At 40.1% G+C, this 13,151-nt stretch overlaps 1 protein-coding gene across 6 annotated transcripts in view; it reads right to left on the minus strand.

The window, feature by feature from the left end:
• Positions 1 to 13,151, minus strand: part of dnmt3aa (DNA (cytosine-5-)-methyltransferase 3 alpha a) — a 76,169-nt gene that overhangs the window by 44,746 nt on the left and 18,272 nt on the right. For 4 of the 6 annotated variants that reach the window (XM_085771790.1, XM_085771789.1, XM_085771787.1 and 1 more), the window contains exons 3-5: positions 2,233 to 2,356; positions 1,877 to 1,914; positions 1,025 to 1,141 (exon numbers count right to left, since the gene is read on the minus strand). The exons of 1 other annotated variant lie outside the window; for it this stretch is intronic. In XM_085771790.1, coding sequence (XP_085627916.1) covers positions 1,025 to 1,141; positions 1,877 to 1,914; positions 2,233 to 2,356 — 279 coding nt within the window. Of the gene's footprint in view, positions 1 to 1,024; positions 1,142 to 1,876; positions 1,915 to 2,232; positions 2,357 to 4,924; positions 5,107 to 13,151 lie in introns of those variants that run through there. One more of the 6 variants, XM_085771791.1, reaches the window with a different exon arrangement.

Raw genomic sequence — 13,151 nt, forward strand, 5'->3', positions numbered from 1 at the left:
AGTAAACTGAATGTACAGCATTTTCCGGCAATATAAAGGCATTATATTATGATTAACTTTCCATTTAAACACATTCGTTGTTTGCTGCAGGTCTGATTTGGTGCCTGAACTGAAACTGTGACAGTAAAACTGAGAAACACCGAGCAGCACAGTCCAGTCAAAACCAGCCCACTGATAATATTTAGGTATATAATGTTTCCTGTTATCGGATTATCTGATGTGAAGACACAAGACTGTGAATTTAGCATTTACAAGCAGCAAAAGCACAAGTCTGCATAATGAAGTTGAAGAGTAAGCGGATATTTCTCAATGTGCAGTATTTTTCCAGCGATTAAAACGTATTAGATTGTGATTGACTTTCCATTTAATCTCCATTTTTGAACTCCAGGTGTTGTACTTATCTTGTATCTTGACTTTATAAAGTGTAATTTGCACAAACCTTTGCACGTAACTGCTAGTTAAAAGCACAAACGATGTTCAGAAGTTAATTTTTTGTGACCGCTCCTTCATTTTATTTGAGTGAAAATGGACATTTGAACATAAAATGGCACATATCAAGTTCCCTAACACATTTTCAGAGTCCGTTGTGAAGGTTGATTAAATTTGTCAAAGGGATTTCCTCTTTGGCCTGAACCTATTTTTTAAATGCTTTCCACTTCCAAGCCGTCGTCAGATCTGATGCAGATACTGTATGTCAGCCTCAGTAACTCTGGCAGAATATGAGACAAATATATCACAAACAGTAAAACAATAAAGTCATCCAGAGGAGTGTTTAGGAGAAAGATGACGTCCTGTCTGTCAAAAGCGTTTAAAAAAAAGAAAAAAAGCTGATGTCACCTCCTTTTTTTTTTTACAAACAGGCCTGGTTTAGTCTTGACTGATGTGTTTACTTGAGGCTTTTTTCACTGTGATCGGACTCTGGAAGTTTAAAAAACAAAAAAAACAAAAGAAAAACTCGAGCCTCCATGTTTTTGTTCCTCATCTATAAATTCACACAGACACAGAGACTTTGATTCTCTCCCACCTCCATCTTCCAGCGGCTCAGCCACTCTTCCCTCTGCCTCCTGCTGATGTAGTACGGGTCGCCAGCCTGGAAAGTCACTCTGGGGACCGGCCTCCTCCGCAGCCTCCCAGTCTCACCCTGCACACACACACACACAGACATAGACACAGAGACACACTTGTTATATGCACGCTTAACAACCAGCATGTACTTGTAAGTTAAAGTGATAGTTCAACATTTTGGCTAGTGATTTTTAGCACGGCGGAGCAGAGCCGCGAGCTGCTCAGAGCTACGCTACGGAGGCTAATGGGATTTCTTGGTTTCCCTCATCAAACTCATCAAACACACAATCCAACGACTCCAAAACGCTCTGGTGGACAAGTTGTGACCTGCACATTCACCACGCTCTGAGATAATAACAGAACGTTACATGACAGAGAGTTGTTTTAGAGGCAAATGCAGAGATTGCTTGCCCGACGGAAACGCACATCAGCGGTTTTGCATGAATTTACCTCTACAGCGACTCTGTCTCGTAACGTTCTGTTATTATCTCATAGCGTGGTGAATGTGCAGGTCACAACTTGCCCACCAGAGCATTTTGGAGTTGTTGGATTGTGTATTTGATGAGTTTGATGAAGGAAACCAAGAAATCCCATTAGCCTCCGACTGTAGCGTAGCTCTGAGCAGCTCGCGGCTCTGCTCCGCCGTTCTAAAAACAGCTTGCACCGACAATTAAAGGTAACGAACCTACTGCTATGACTATAGGGATTATGGCAATGGGAACAATTTGCCAAAATGTTGAACTATCCCTTTAAGAAAAAAGAAAAAAGAGAAGAAACATCACAGATTGAAGGTTACGACTGCTTTTCTCACCTCTCTGGGGGAGTCGCAGTTTCTGTCGTCTGGCTCGTCTGCAGGGAAAGGAAAGTTACAGGAAATGGCCCATTTGTTCAGATTTAACAGGAGAAGTAATGAGGAGGTTAAAGTCATGGTTTTCATCACTTTTCCCCCTGACATACTACATATTTATAGTGAAGAATGCCTTGAAACACTGCAGTCTGGAAGTTATTTGGTTGTTACAGTATAATATCAGGTAAAACTGACAACAAGTGCCCTTCAAGTCATGTGGGTGAAGTATTTAATCTAACTTACAAACACGGCTTCTGTTTAAACTTCTGTACAAATGACCAAAGTACTAGAAATAATGCGACTCTGCGTTAAAGCTGTACCTTTATTCTTCTCTGTTTGCTCGAGTTTCCGACGCCCGCGCTTCTTGCGAGGAGACGGGGACGCCTCCGGCTCCTCGGGCGGGGTTGGGGGGGCGTTTGCGCAGGGGTCAGAGGTCGCCATCTCCTGGGAAACAAGACAGAGCAGAGAGTCTGGGTCTGAGAAAACGGCTGCTCGCCACCGTCTAGACCCATCAAAGCACTCGACGAACACACACACACACATTCACACACACACACACAGATGTACAGGCCCTACACACACATACATACACATACACATAAAGCTCATGCATACACACACACACACATAATCAAAGAGCTACCGCAATATACGCACAAACCTATTAGTCTGGCCTTGTTAATACAACACAGAGCAGGTATGTTCAGCAGAGCATGTCTGCATAGGCTCAGTAATACACACCCGCAACTCCCATTAACACACACACACCCATGAGAGGGGGAGGGTGGGGGGGGTAAATACTGTAAATACCATTAACAGTGGTAATGATTAATGAGCCTGTTGTTAAATGATGCTAACACTCATAACATTAGCGTAAAATTACATACAATGTTAAAATAACCTCAATGAAAGTAAAAAAAAACGTAAATTATAGCTCGGACCAGTGGTTTCTGAACTGGGCAGCAGCCTCCAATGGGGGGAGGAGGAGCAGGGGGGAGGAGGGGGGAGGAGGGGGCTGAACCACTGCTGGGGGAGGAGGGAGGGGGTGGATGTCCAGAGGGAAAATAATATGGAGTGGAATAAATCTGATTTACAATGTGAAAATAAACAAACAAGAGCTTGCTGATGCTACAGTGCTGATGTTTATTTCCGCCAAATTCAAAATGGATTTTCCAATCGATAAATCATTGATTGATAAAAAATAAATAAATAAATAAAAATAAAAAACAACAGTGGGGGAGGAAATACTTGATCAGAGTTGAGTTTAGTACAGTGGTTCTCAAACTTATTCATATGTTTGTTGAAGAAATATCCAAGGCACTCTCTGTCAACAGTTAAAAAGCCTTTATTGCTATGGCTTGGTCATATTATTAACCTTTAAAAAACTAAAGGGAGTCAAAAAAGTTGAGTTGAGTACAGTGGTTCTCAAACTTATTCATATGTTTGTTGAAGAAATATCCAAGGCACTCTCTTTCAACAGTTTAAAAGCCTTTATTGCTATGGCTTGGTCATATTATTAACCTTTAAAAAACTCCTACACGCCTTCAGCAGGGAGTCAAAAACGTTGAGTTGAGTACAGTGGTTCTCAAACTTATTCAAGTTTTTTTGTATTTTTGTCTTTCTCCTTGGCTTTTACGAGTGTGTGTCGCTAACAGGCTAACAGATTTTATAGACGAGCAGTTAAAACATGGAGAGCAAGAGGTAAATGTCAAGCTCAAAGGCTACGCTAACACCAGCTAGCGCTAACAAGCCCACAAACGCTGTAATGAGCAGGTGAGAAGGCCTGTAAAAAAAAAAAAAAGGCAGTGAGCACTGAAGGTGAGTGAAAGAGCCCCGGGCCGGGACAGACTCAAGACTCAATACTCAATACTGGATCATAAGCCATGAGTCTGATAGAGAAACTCATGAAAACAAACAAAAACTTCATATTTTTTCATTAATGAGCTCTGTTGCCTTTTTAAAAAATGGTTGGAAACAGCTTATTTCAGAGTTAATGCACAGCTGTGACAATAAAAATCAAAACTGGTGACTAATTTGATGAGCAAATAATAATTTCTGTTACTATCTGTCATTTCCAGCTTCTCTAATGTGCAAATTCTTCTTCCTCTTTGTTTTAAACGAAAGTAATCTGGGTAAATATGTTGATTTTGGGCTGCTAGTCACACAAAAAGACGTTTGAAAACACAACCTCTGTTAGAGAGGGGGTCACTATTTTGTCACATTACACACAAGAATGAATGAATATTACAAATAAATCTGCAATAGCTCTTTATAGATATTAATAATTCAATCATGAGCACAGAGAGGCTGCCTTGGAGTTGGGCCAAATATTATGAAATAAACTCCTCCTAGAATGAAAGTGAACAAGATTTGGAGATATTTCTGTTTTTCTTTTGTAGTTCTTTTTTCTTACAGACACACCACACACACGATACAGGAAATGTGAAAGACACACAAAACACGTTCGAACTAAACAAATCAAAGCACAAACTAAATTCAACCACTTTAGAGTCAAGTGGTTGAAATCAGTGTTAAAAAACTCGCTATGTATAAAAAAGCAAACAAACAAACAAACATCAGGCATCAGGTGTTTAGCAGAGGTATAATAACATTCAAATTACTGCAGTAAATTAGCTCGCATGAAATTATTAAAGCTTGTGCTGCACAAAAACAATCAAAAAACATGGCATGAATTAACCCCGGTGAGAAATAATAACATGTTAAATCAATAGCGAGTGCACCGGCGGCGTCTTATCATGTGCAACATGGAATAAAAAGCACCGTGTGTGCTCCTGGTGAGAACACATGGCCTCTTTCTTTAGCATTTCTTGTTCTCTAAACCCCGACATGAAAGTATTATTAAAGCTGCATTAAGCTTCCGTTTGTTGTTGTTATTGTATATAAAAATAAAAAAAAAATAAAAAGATTAGGAGCTAAAAAAGAGATATCAGCTCCTATACTGCCTTTAACTTTTCTTTTTTTTTTTAAGTTAAAACAACTGCAACTACTTACACATTCAGCAGAAACAGAGGAATCTGGACTCGCAGTCATCTTTTTGGCCACATGTCGAATGTAAAATTCAAATCAGCCCTGGTTTGGTCCACAGACTCTTGAGAAAAAAAAAAAATATCTGGATGTCTTTTGCTTGCTATATGTTCGGCGCTCTTCAGTCACTTCGCCCCTCCCCGCCTTTTTTTTTTCTTTTTACCGCTAAACAGGAAGTGTCCGTGGCCCTGTGTGAGCCCGGATGGTACACTTCCTTGTTTGAGAGCAGGTGCATCGACGTTGTTGGTTGGTTTTCACACTTTTAAATAAAATAAAAAAAATAATAATGAGCTTAATGCAGCTTTAAAAGTCATACAGAGAGAATTAAAGTGAAGTCTGAGACATTTTTAAGGTCGCTTTACTGTATAAGACACAGGAAGTACCTCGTGTAGTTTTTCGTGTCACCCTGGTGGGTTTTTTCTTTCTTTTTTTTGTTGTTGTTGTTGTTGTTGAACGACTCCTCGCTGACCTGCACTTCCTCTCTACACACTCTTAAAAAAATCCAACTTTGATCTCGACTGACAAGACAGCGTGGAAAGTACCTGACTTTTACTCCACAGCTGAGCTCACACACACTCTCTAAACCTGGGCTGAGTGTGTGTGAGTGTATGAATAAAGCCTGCCAATGATGAAGTGGAGAGGAGGAGGAGGAGGGTTTTAAGGTTTTCAGGTTGGATGCAGCTTTTTGATGATACCCCAGAGGGGAGGAGGGCAGGAGGGGGGGGGCAAGCTACATGTAAGAGCAGGGAACAGGATGTGGCAACAATAAAACAATAGTGCACAGAAAACATTAATAATACTTTTTTTTGTAAAGCAAAGCTAATGCAGCAAATACTGCACATGCATGCTAGTTGATTTATACTGTATGTACAGCTCTGGAAAAAAAACAAAAAAAAGACAAGAGACCACTTTCACAAATGTTTCTTATAAAAGCATCTCTACATGTATGACAGTCATTCTTTTCTTTACTTTTTTCAATACCAACACAAACACAATTCATTCTTAATACTTAATCAGACACTGATGAGGCGATCGATCACCTGAACCACATCTGGTTTTATAGAGAAGATTATAAAAAACACTGCTGGGATTAAACATTTATAAACTCTTCCTGAGTTAAAATATTCTTGCTGTGTTGTTTAGGAGTAAATATGAACATGTTTTCTTTGCATTATTACTATTCAATGTCTGAAAAGACTTGATATTTTTTGTTATTTAGACATTTTCAGCCAATAAAAGCTCTAAATGACAATATTTTTCAATTTTGGGAGAAATGTTGTCGGTAGTTGAACATTTCTTTAATTTAATTTAACTCAAACACATACCTATAAATAGTAAAACCAGAGAAACTGATCATTTTGGAAGTGGTCTCTTCATTTTTTCCAGAGCTGTACTGTACAGTATATCTATTGTTATTTACACTGCAGCAAACACAACAACCACAGTGTGTAAGTGTGTGTGTGTCTGTGTGTGTCCAATGATGATTTGTGTTAGCTCCTTCCAGTATCAGCGTCAGTATCAGACAGATGAAAATAACACTTAACGGTTGGAAATACATGCAGCAGCAGACGGTTGTTGTTATTATTAATCGTGCACGTCACAGTAGCTGTGAATGTTCATGTCTCATCCTGTGTCAGTCAGAAAAATAACTTCCTCTGCAGAAATAGTGACGATAAGAAACAGCATTTTTCATTACTCATCTTTAAACTCATGTGTTTTTGTCATATTTACTGTTCTTGCTTCAGTTTTTTTTCTAGCTACGACTCAACACTAGAGATAGCTACTGTGATGTGGAGGATGTTGTTGGTTAAAAAGGAGCTATCCCTAGTTGATATAGATTAGCTTTTAAAACCTTTAAACTACTGTAACTAACAAAGCTGCTTCCTTAAGCACTTACTTACAGATTTCTATCTCAAATAACCCCCCCTCCCTCTTTTTTTTTAACCATGCCTTTGTGGAGTCTGCAGAGGTGTGATTATCTTCAAAGAGTAAAAGAGGGAAGTGGGACAGATGTACCAAATTTACACACTCAACTCGACTCAGCTCAACCACATTTACACTCAGCTGGAGGTGTATTAGGTGAACGCAGCAGCTAAAGGCTAATGCCGTCTAATACAACAGTGCTGCTGCCGTTCGCCAAGGTTACAGTGTCACTGCGTAATCTTACACTGACCGTTGTTTCTGTTAAAGCTGCAACTAATTATTACTGTAAATAAATATCAATGTAAAAACTCATATTTGATAAAAAAAATAAAATATACTTTTAAATGAGGAATAAGAAGAAATGATATTGTTAGATCTATATTTATAGGACATGAACAGTGTAATCAGCTGTAGTGGACAAACACACCGTACGGTTTCTTTCTAGCACAGCTGCCTTAAATTAAAACACTAATTAAGAGTCCAATTAGGACCTGGGAGCTGCAGTAAATAAATACAAACCTCACTCACTCACTTCATCTACAACAAGTCAGTTTATGACTAAACTAAAAGGTTCAGTCACCTATAAACACAGATGATTATATTTTATATCAGTTCAATTAAATAAATGTAAACAACCAGGTTCGTGTTATGAATCAATTATAGTCTTCAGTCTGTTTCCAGTAATACATCCTGCTATCTGCCCATAACTAACATACAGTAGTAGCTACTAGTACAAATATTATACACAACCACCATCACTACTAGTACTAGTTAGTTACCTACTATTCTGCTACTGCTACTATTGAAACCTCTTCTGCTATTGCAGGGCTCTGGACTAACTTTTTTGTTTCTTTTTTTTTTTTTTTAGCACACAGGGCCCCAACTTAAAATTTTAGAAGCGCAAGCAGAAAACTACAGGGTGCACATTGTAAATCAACTTGCAAAGCAAATATTCACATTTCCTTTTCATTCATGATCCTCACACACATTAGTGGGGTATCCATCTACCTATTCTTATTCACATTTTCACAAAATTCGCTCAAAAATGTCAATACATTTGGATGGAAACCTGACTATTGTCCTGCCACCTGTAATGACAGATACCAGATTCTCTGAGCCCCTTTCATATTTAACCAGTGTTAAAAAAAAAACTAAAAAAAACTGCAAATTTTGCTGGTTGCACGCATGCACAAGTGGATGAAAACTTTACTTGCATTGTCTCAATTTTTGGGGGCAAAAAGCCTCCATTTAGGGGCAATCTAGAGCCCTGTAGTGGTGCTATAAATACCAGTATTACTCATTTTACTGCTATTGTTATTACTTTCACTGTGACTGCGACTTTAAGTACTACTTTAACATTGCTCTGACAGCTACTATTCTATTCTACTATCAATGCTACCACCACTACTGTAATGCTTCTACTTCTACTATCCTGTTTATATCGCAAATACCACGTCTACCTCTTACTATTTGAACCATTTCATTACTGCAGTTACTGTTACAACTAAAGCCTTTACTATATCTACACCTGCAATACTATTACTACTACTTCTATATATAAAACTACTACTGCTGCTATTAGTTCTGTCATTATAGCACCATTACAGCTAACTATTACTACACCACCAATGCTTTTATACTACAACCACTACTGCTGTACTACTACCATAAACTTTACTACCTTTTCTGCTCCTTTTACTTGAACTACCTCTAGTACAACTGTTACTTCTACATGGATCAGAACCCATTTAGTTACATATAAAGTAGTTAGTAGTTAGTAGTAGTTAGTTTTAACATAAAAGTGTTTTTTTTAATCCAGTTTAAAGTTTTTTTTTGCTCGACAGCCGCGGCGGCTTTCCCACAATCTCTGTGATCTTTTGTGGCTTCGGGCACGAAATGGAAACCCCAGAAAAAAAAAGAAAAGGAAAAAAAAAAGAAGAGACTGAAGCTGCATAAGTGACGACGAGAGCGAACCCAAAATCTCCGGTTGCTAAGACGCGTGAAGTCTAAGTTAAGACCTCGCCGGTTAATAATTATAGTTTAGTGTTTGACTAGATAAAATCTAGTTATTAGTGTGCAGTGCACGTGAAAACTTCCTTTATTCAGACCCAATGACATCACAGCTGACTGTAGCTGCTTGCATGTGTGTGTGTGTGTGTGTGTGTGTGTGTGTGTGTGTGTGTTTAGGGGGGATTTCATGTAAAAGCCCTGCGTAAATGTTGGGAAATGGGCCAATTTATGTCTTTTCTCCTACTGTACTTCAAACTACTCTGAAGTGTTTAAGCAGAAGCCACAAGCACGACACACACACACACACACACACACACACACACACACACATATAAAACCCCCCACCAGCTGCTCCACACATGCTGCCAGTGGCAAAAAAAAGAAAAAAGAGAGCAAGAGAAGAGGAGAAACAAGGGGAAAGAGGAAGAGACTTACACCTTTCTTCAAGAAAAAATAAGAAGCACTGAAAGCGTGAAGGTAAAAAAAAATATTTTAAAAAAATGGAAGCTTGAAATAGTTAAAGGGATAGTTCAACATTTTGGCAAATTGGCCCATTGCCATAATCCCTATAGTCATAGCAGTAGGTTCGTTAGCTTTAATTGTCGGTGCAAGCTGTTTTTAGAACGGCAGAGCAGAGCCGTGAGCTGCTCAGAGCTACGCTACGGAGGCTCATGGGATTTCTTGGTTTCCCTCATCAAACTCATCAAATACACAATCCAACAACTCCAAAACGCTCTGGTGGACAAGTTGTGACCTGCACATTCACCACGCTATGAGATAATAACAGAACATTACCAGACAGAGTTGTTTTAGAGGTAAATACAGAGACTGCTTGATGAAAAACTGCCCCTGACAGGAATGCACATCAGCGGTTTTGCATGAATTTACCTCTACAACAACTCTGTCTCGTAACGTTCTGTTATTATCTCTTAGAACACGGCTCTCTTGAATACTCGATTCTGATTGGTCAATCACCAATATTCTGCGGTGTTTATTTCTCGATAGACCACCGCTGAGCGGCCCGTTGCTAGGGACTCCATAGCAACGGCCGACTCTGCATGTCCGGTCACGGCCGCTGTTTTGCTGAGCCTCCTCCCGTTCGTGCATTTGAAGCCTTTGATAATCAATCAGTGGGTCGATGGATTACCATACACGTTACGATGTATTGTGTGTAGTCCTATCTGTCATAAACAAGAGATTATGGGGTGCGTTTGTGTCGCGGAGCTACAGAGAGGAGAGGAGCTGTGACACGGTCAGAAGTTCTGATGCAAGTTTACTTTTCAGCCACGATGTGGAAATAAGGAGCCTCCACTCTCCCTGCAACAGGTTACAAGTCGTTTATCTAACATCACTATTAGTCTGAAGCTATTTAATGACGGTAAAAATGAAACATAAAGTAAATATCCTGCATACTTTCTCTTTTCTGTGCTGCGCTGGTCAGAGCGGCGTCCCGAGCAACGGTCTAATTTTACATGAATAAAATCTCTTTTTATCATTATTTTGTGTTACATTATTGAATGATTTAGTTGTAGGCCGTGTTCTAAGCGGGATAATGTATAGTTGGTCGGTTGTTATGGAGAAATAAACCCCTTCATGTTGTATGGAACCCCTCCGCTTCGCGTCGGGGTTCCATACAACCTGTCGGGGTTTATTTCTCCATAACAACCTCCGAACTATACATTATCCCTTACAAAGCGTGGTGAATGTGCAGGTCACAACTTGTCCACCAGAGCGTTTTGGAGTTGTTGGATTGTGTATTTGATGAGTTTGATGAGGGAAACCAAGAAATCCCATTAGCCACCGACTGTAGCGTAGCTCTGAGCAGCTCGCGGCTCTGCTCCGCCGTTCTAAAAACAGCTTGCACCGACAATTAAAGCTAACGAACCTACTACTGCTAAGGTTATAGGGATTATGGCAATGGGCCAATTTGCCAAAATGTTGAACTATCCCTTTAAAGACCAAGTAGCTAATCTAATAATTACCCATGAAACCATCATCATTACTCTAATAATAATGTGTGCGTGGGTGCGTGTGTGCAGGCGAGTGAACCGGTGTGTACTTGTACTGTGTGATAGAGGTGAACAAGTGAGCGAAGGAGAGAGAGAGAGAGAGAGAGAGAGAGAGAGAGAGAGAGAGAGAGAGGGGAGGAAAAAGTGAGGCCTTCTCCCCCCTCCTCCTCCTCCCTCCTCCTCCCTCTCTGTTCTCTATAGTTAGTGTCACTGACGGCTCCACCCTGAGCCGAGCTCCAACAATGGCTCTATTCCTGGACACACTCCACTGTGTGTGTGTGTGTGTGTGTGTGTGTGTGTGTGTGTGTGTGTGTGTGTGTGTGCGCGTGTGTGTGTGTGCGCGTGTGTGTGTGTGCGTGTGTGTGTGTGTGCGCGTGTGTGTGTGTGCGCGTGTGTGTGTGTGTGTGTGTGTGTGTGTGTGTGTGTGTGTGTGTGTGTGAGAGAGAGAGGGAGGGAGGGAGGGAGGGAGGGAGGGAGAGAGAGACACAGTAACAGCAGAGTTCTTGTTCACTGGGCGAGAAGCTTCTGCTTTAAGTACATGTACATACTGTATGTACAACCTCAGATAGTAATACTGCAAACTGTGTTCATACTGTAGTACTACAGCTACATCGTTACCATGCTACTACTGTACTACTACTACTGTACTACTACTATTACTACTACTGCTACTCCTCGACATATTGCTACTACTATGACTACTACCTTACTGCTACTACTACTACTACTACTACTACTATTACTAGTACTACTACTACTCAACATATTGCTACTACTATGACTACTACCTTACTGCTACTGCTACTACTACTACTGCTACTAGTACTACTACTACTCGACATATTGCTACAACTATAACTACTAGGCTACTGCTACTACTACTACTACTACTACTACTACTACTACTACTCCTCAACATATTGCTACTACTATACTACCTTACTGCTGCTACTACTACTACTACTACTACTACTACTAGTACTACTACTACTCAACATATTGCTACTACTATAACTACTAGCTTACTGCTACTACAACTGCTACTACTAGTAGTAGTACTAGTACTACAACAACAACAACAACAACAACAACAACAACAACAACAACAACACATACTACTTCAGCTCCTACTAATACTTCTACTGCTACAACACATACTGCTACAATTAAAACGACCATTACTGCTGTGACAACACATACTGCTGGAGTTACTACTACTACTACTGCTACACAACACATACTACATCAGCTACATTACCACTATGACAATACTGATGGAGTTAGTACTACTACTACTGCTACACAACACATACTACATCAGCTACTACTACCATTACCACTATGACAACACATACTGATGGAGTTAGTACTACTGCTATATTATAAAACGGAAAGGTGAAATCCAGCGATCTGATTGGCTGTTAACCGTGGTATATTGAGCATATAGCCAAAGACGGTTTATAAACCAAGACCTTTCATGACGAGTCAGCTTCCTGTATGCATGTCACGTGGGCTTCTGCACGGCCACGCCCCTTTAGAGAGACCAGAGGCAGTTTGGAGTGTATTGATTCCTATGGGACAATTTAATGTGAACACCGATTATGGTCGGGCCTTTCTCCCCACGGTCACTGAAGCGAATTTTGGACTCATTTTTCACAAGCCACATCTCTTCTGAACAGTTTGACACCAAAATGGTAATTTTCAGACGGAGAGATCCGGAGAAAATCCACTTTGTTCCAGACCTGTCTCTGTCTCTACGACACACTCTCGCGAGATTTGGCACAGATCTCCTAGGCAACGTCAAACAAACGGCCGCGAACTCCCGTGAAAATGATTTAAATTATTTTTGTCATGCTAAATATTACTGTTAGTAGTGTAAATATTTAATGTTATCATAAGAAAATATAAATATCTCACTTTCATCTACCTACAAATTGTATAAATCCACACACACGTTCACAGACGAGGTGGGGTGACGGTTGGCCACGCCCATTTAGAGAGACAGGAAGTGTATACCATTTCATATCATTGGAGCAGCCGCTCATGGAGTATCTTTCCATTTATTGAATATCTTTGGTATGACTGGTATGAATGGAAGTTGTTGTCATGTATCCATGACAACGGACTGTCGCAGTCCGTAGCAAAAGACAGCTGATGTTTTTACGATGTTAAAAAACGGACTAAAGTAGTTGAATCCACATGTTTAAGGTGAACTTTCACCTCCGGGGAGGGTTAACAACGGTAGAGTGGAT

The sequence above is a fragment of the Trachurus japonicus genome, chromosome 24 (genome assembly GCF_045865225.1).
Source record: "Trachurus japonicus isolate A0001 chromosome 24, Traja_1.0".
NCBI classification, from domain to species: Eukaryota; Metazoa; Chordata; class Actinopteri; order Carangiformes; family Carangidae; genus Trachurus; species Trachurus japonicus.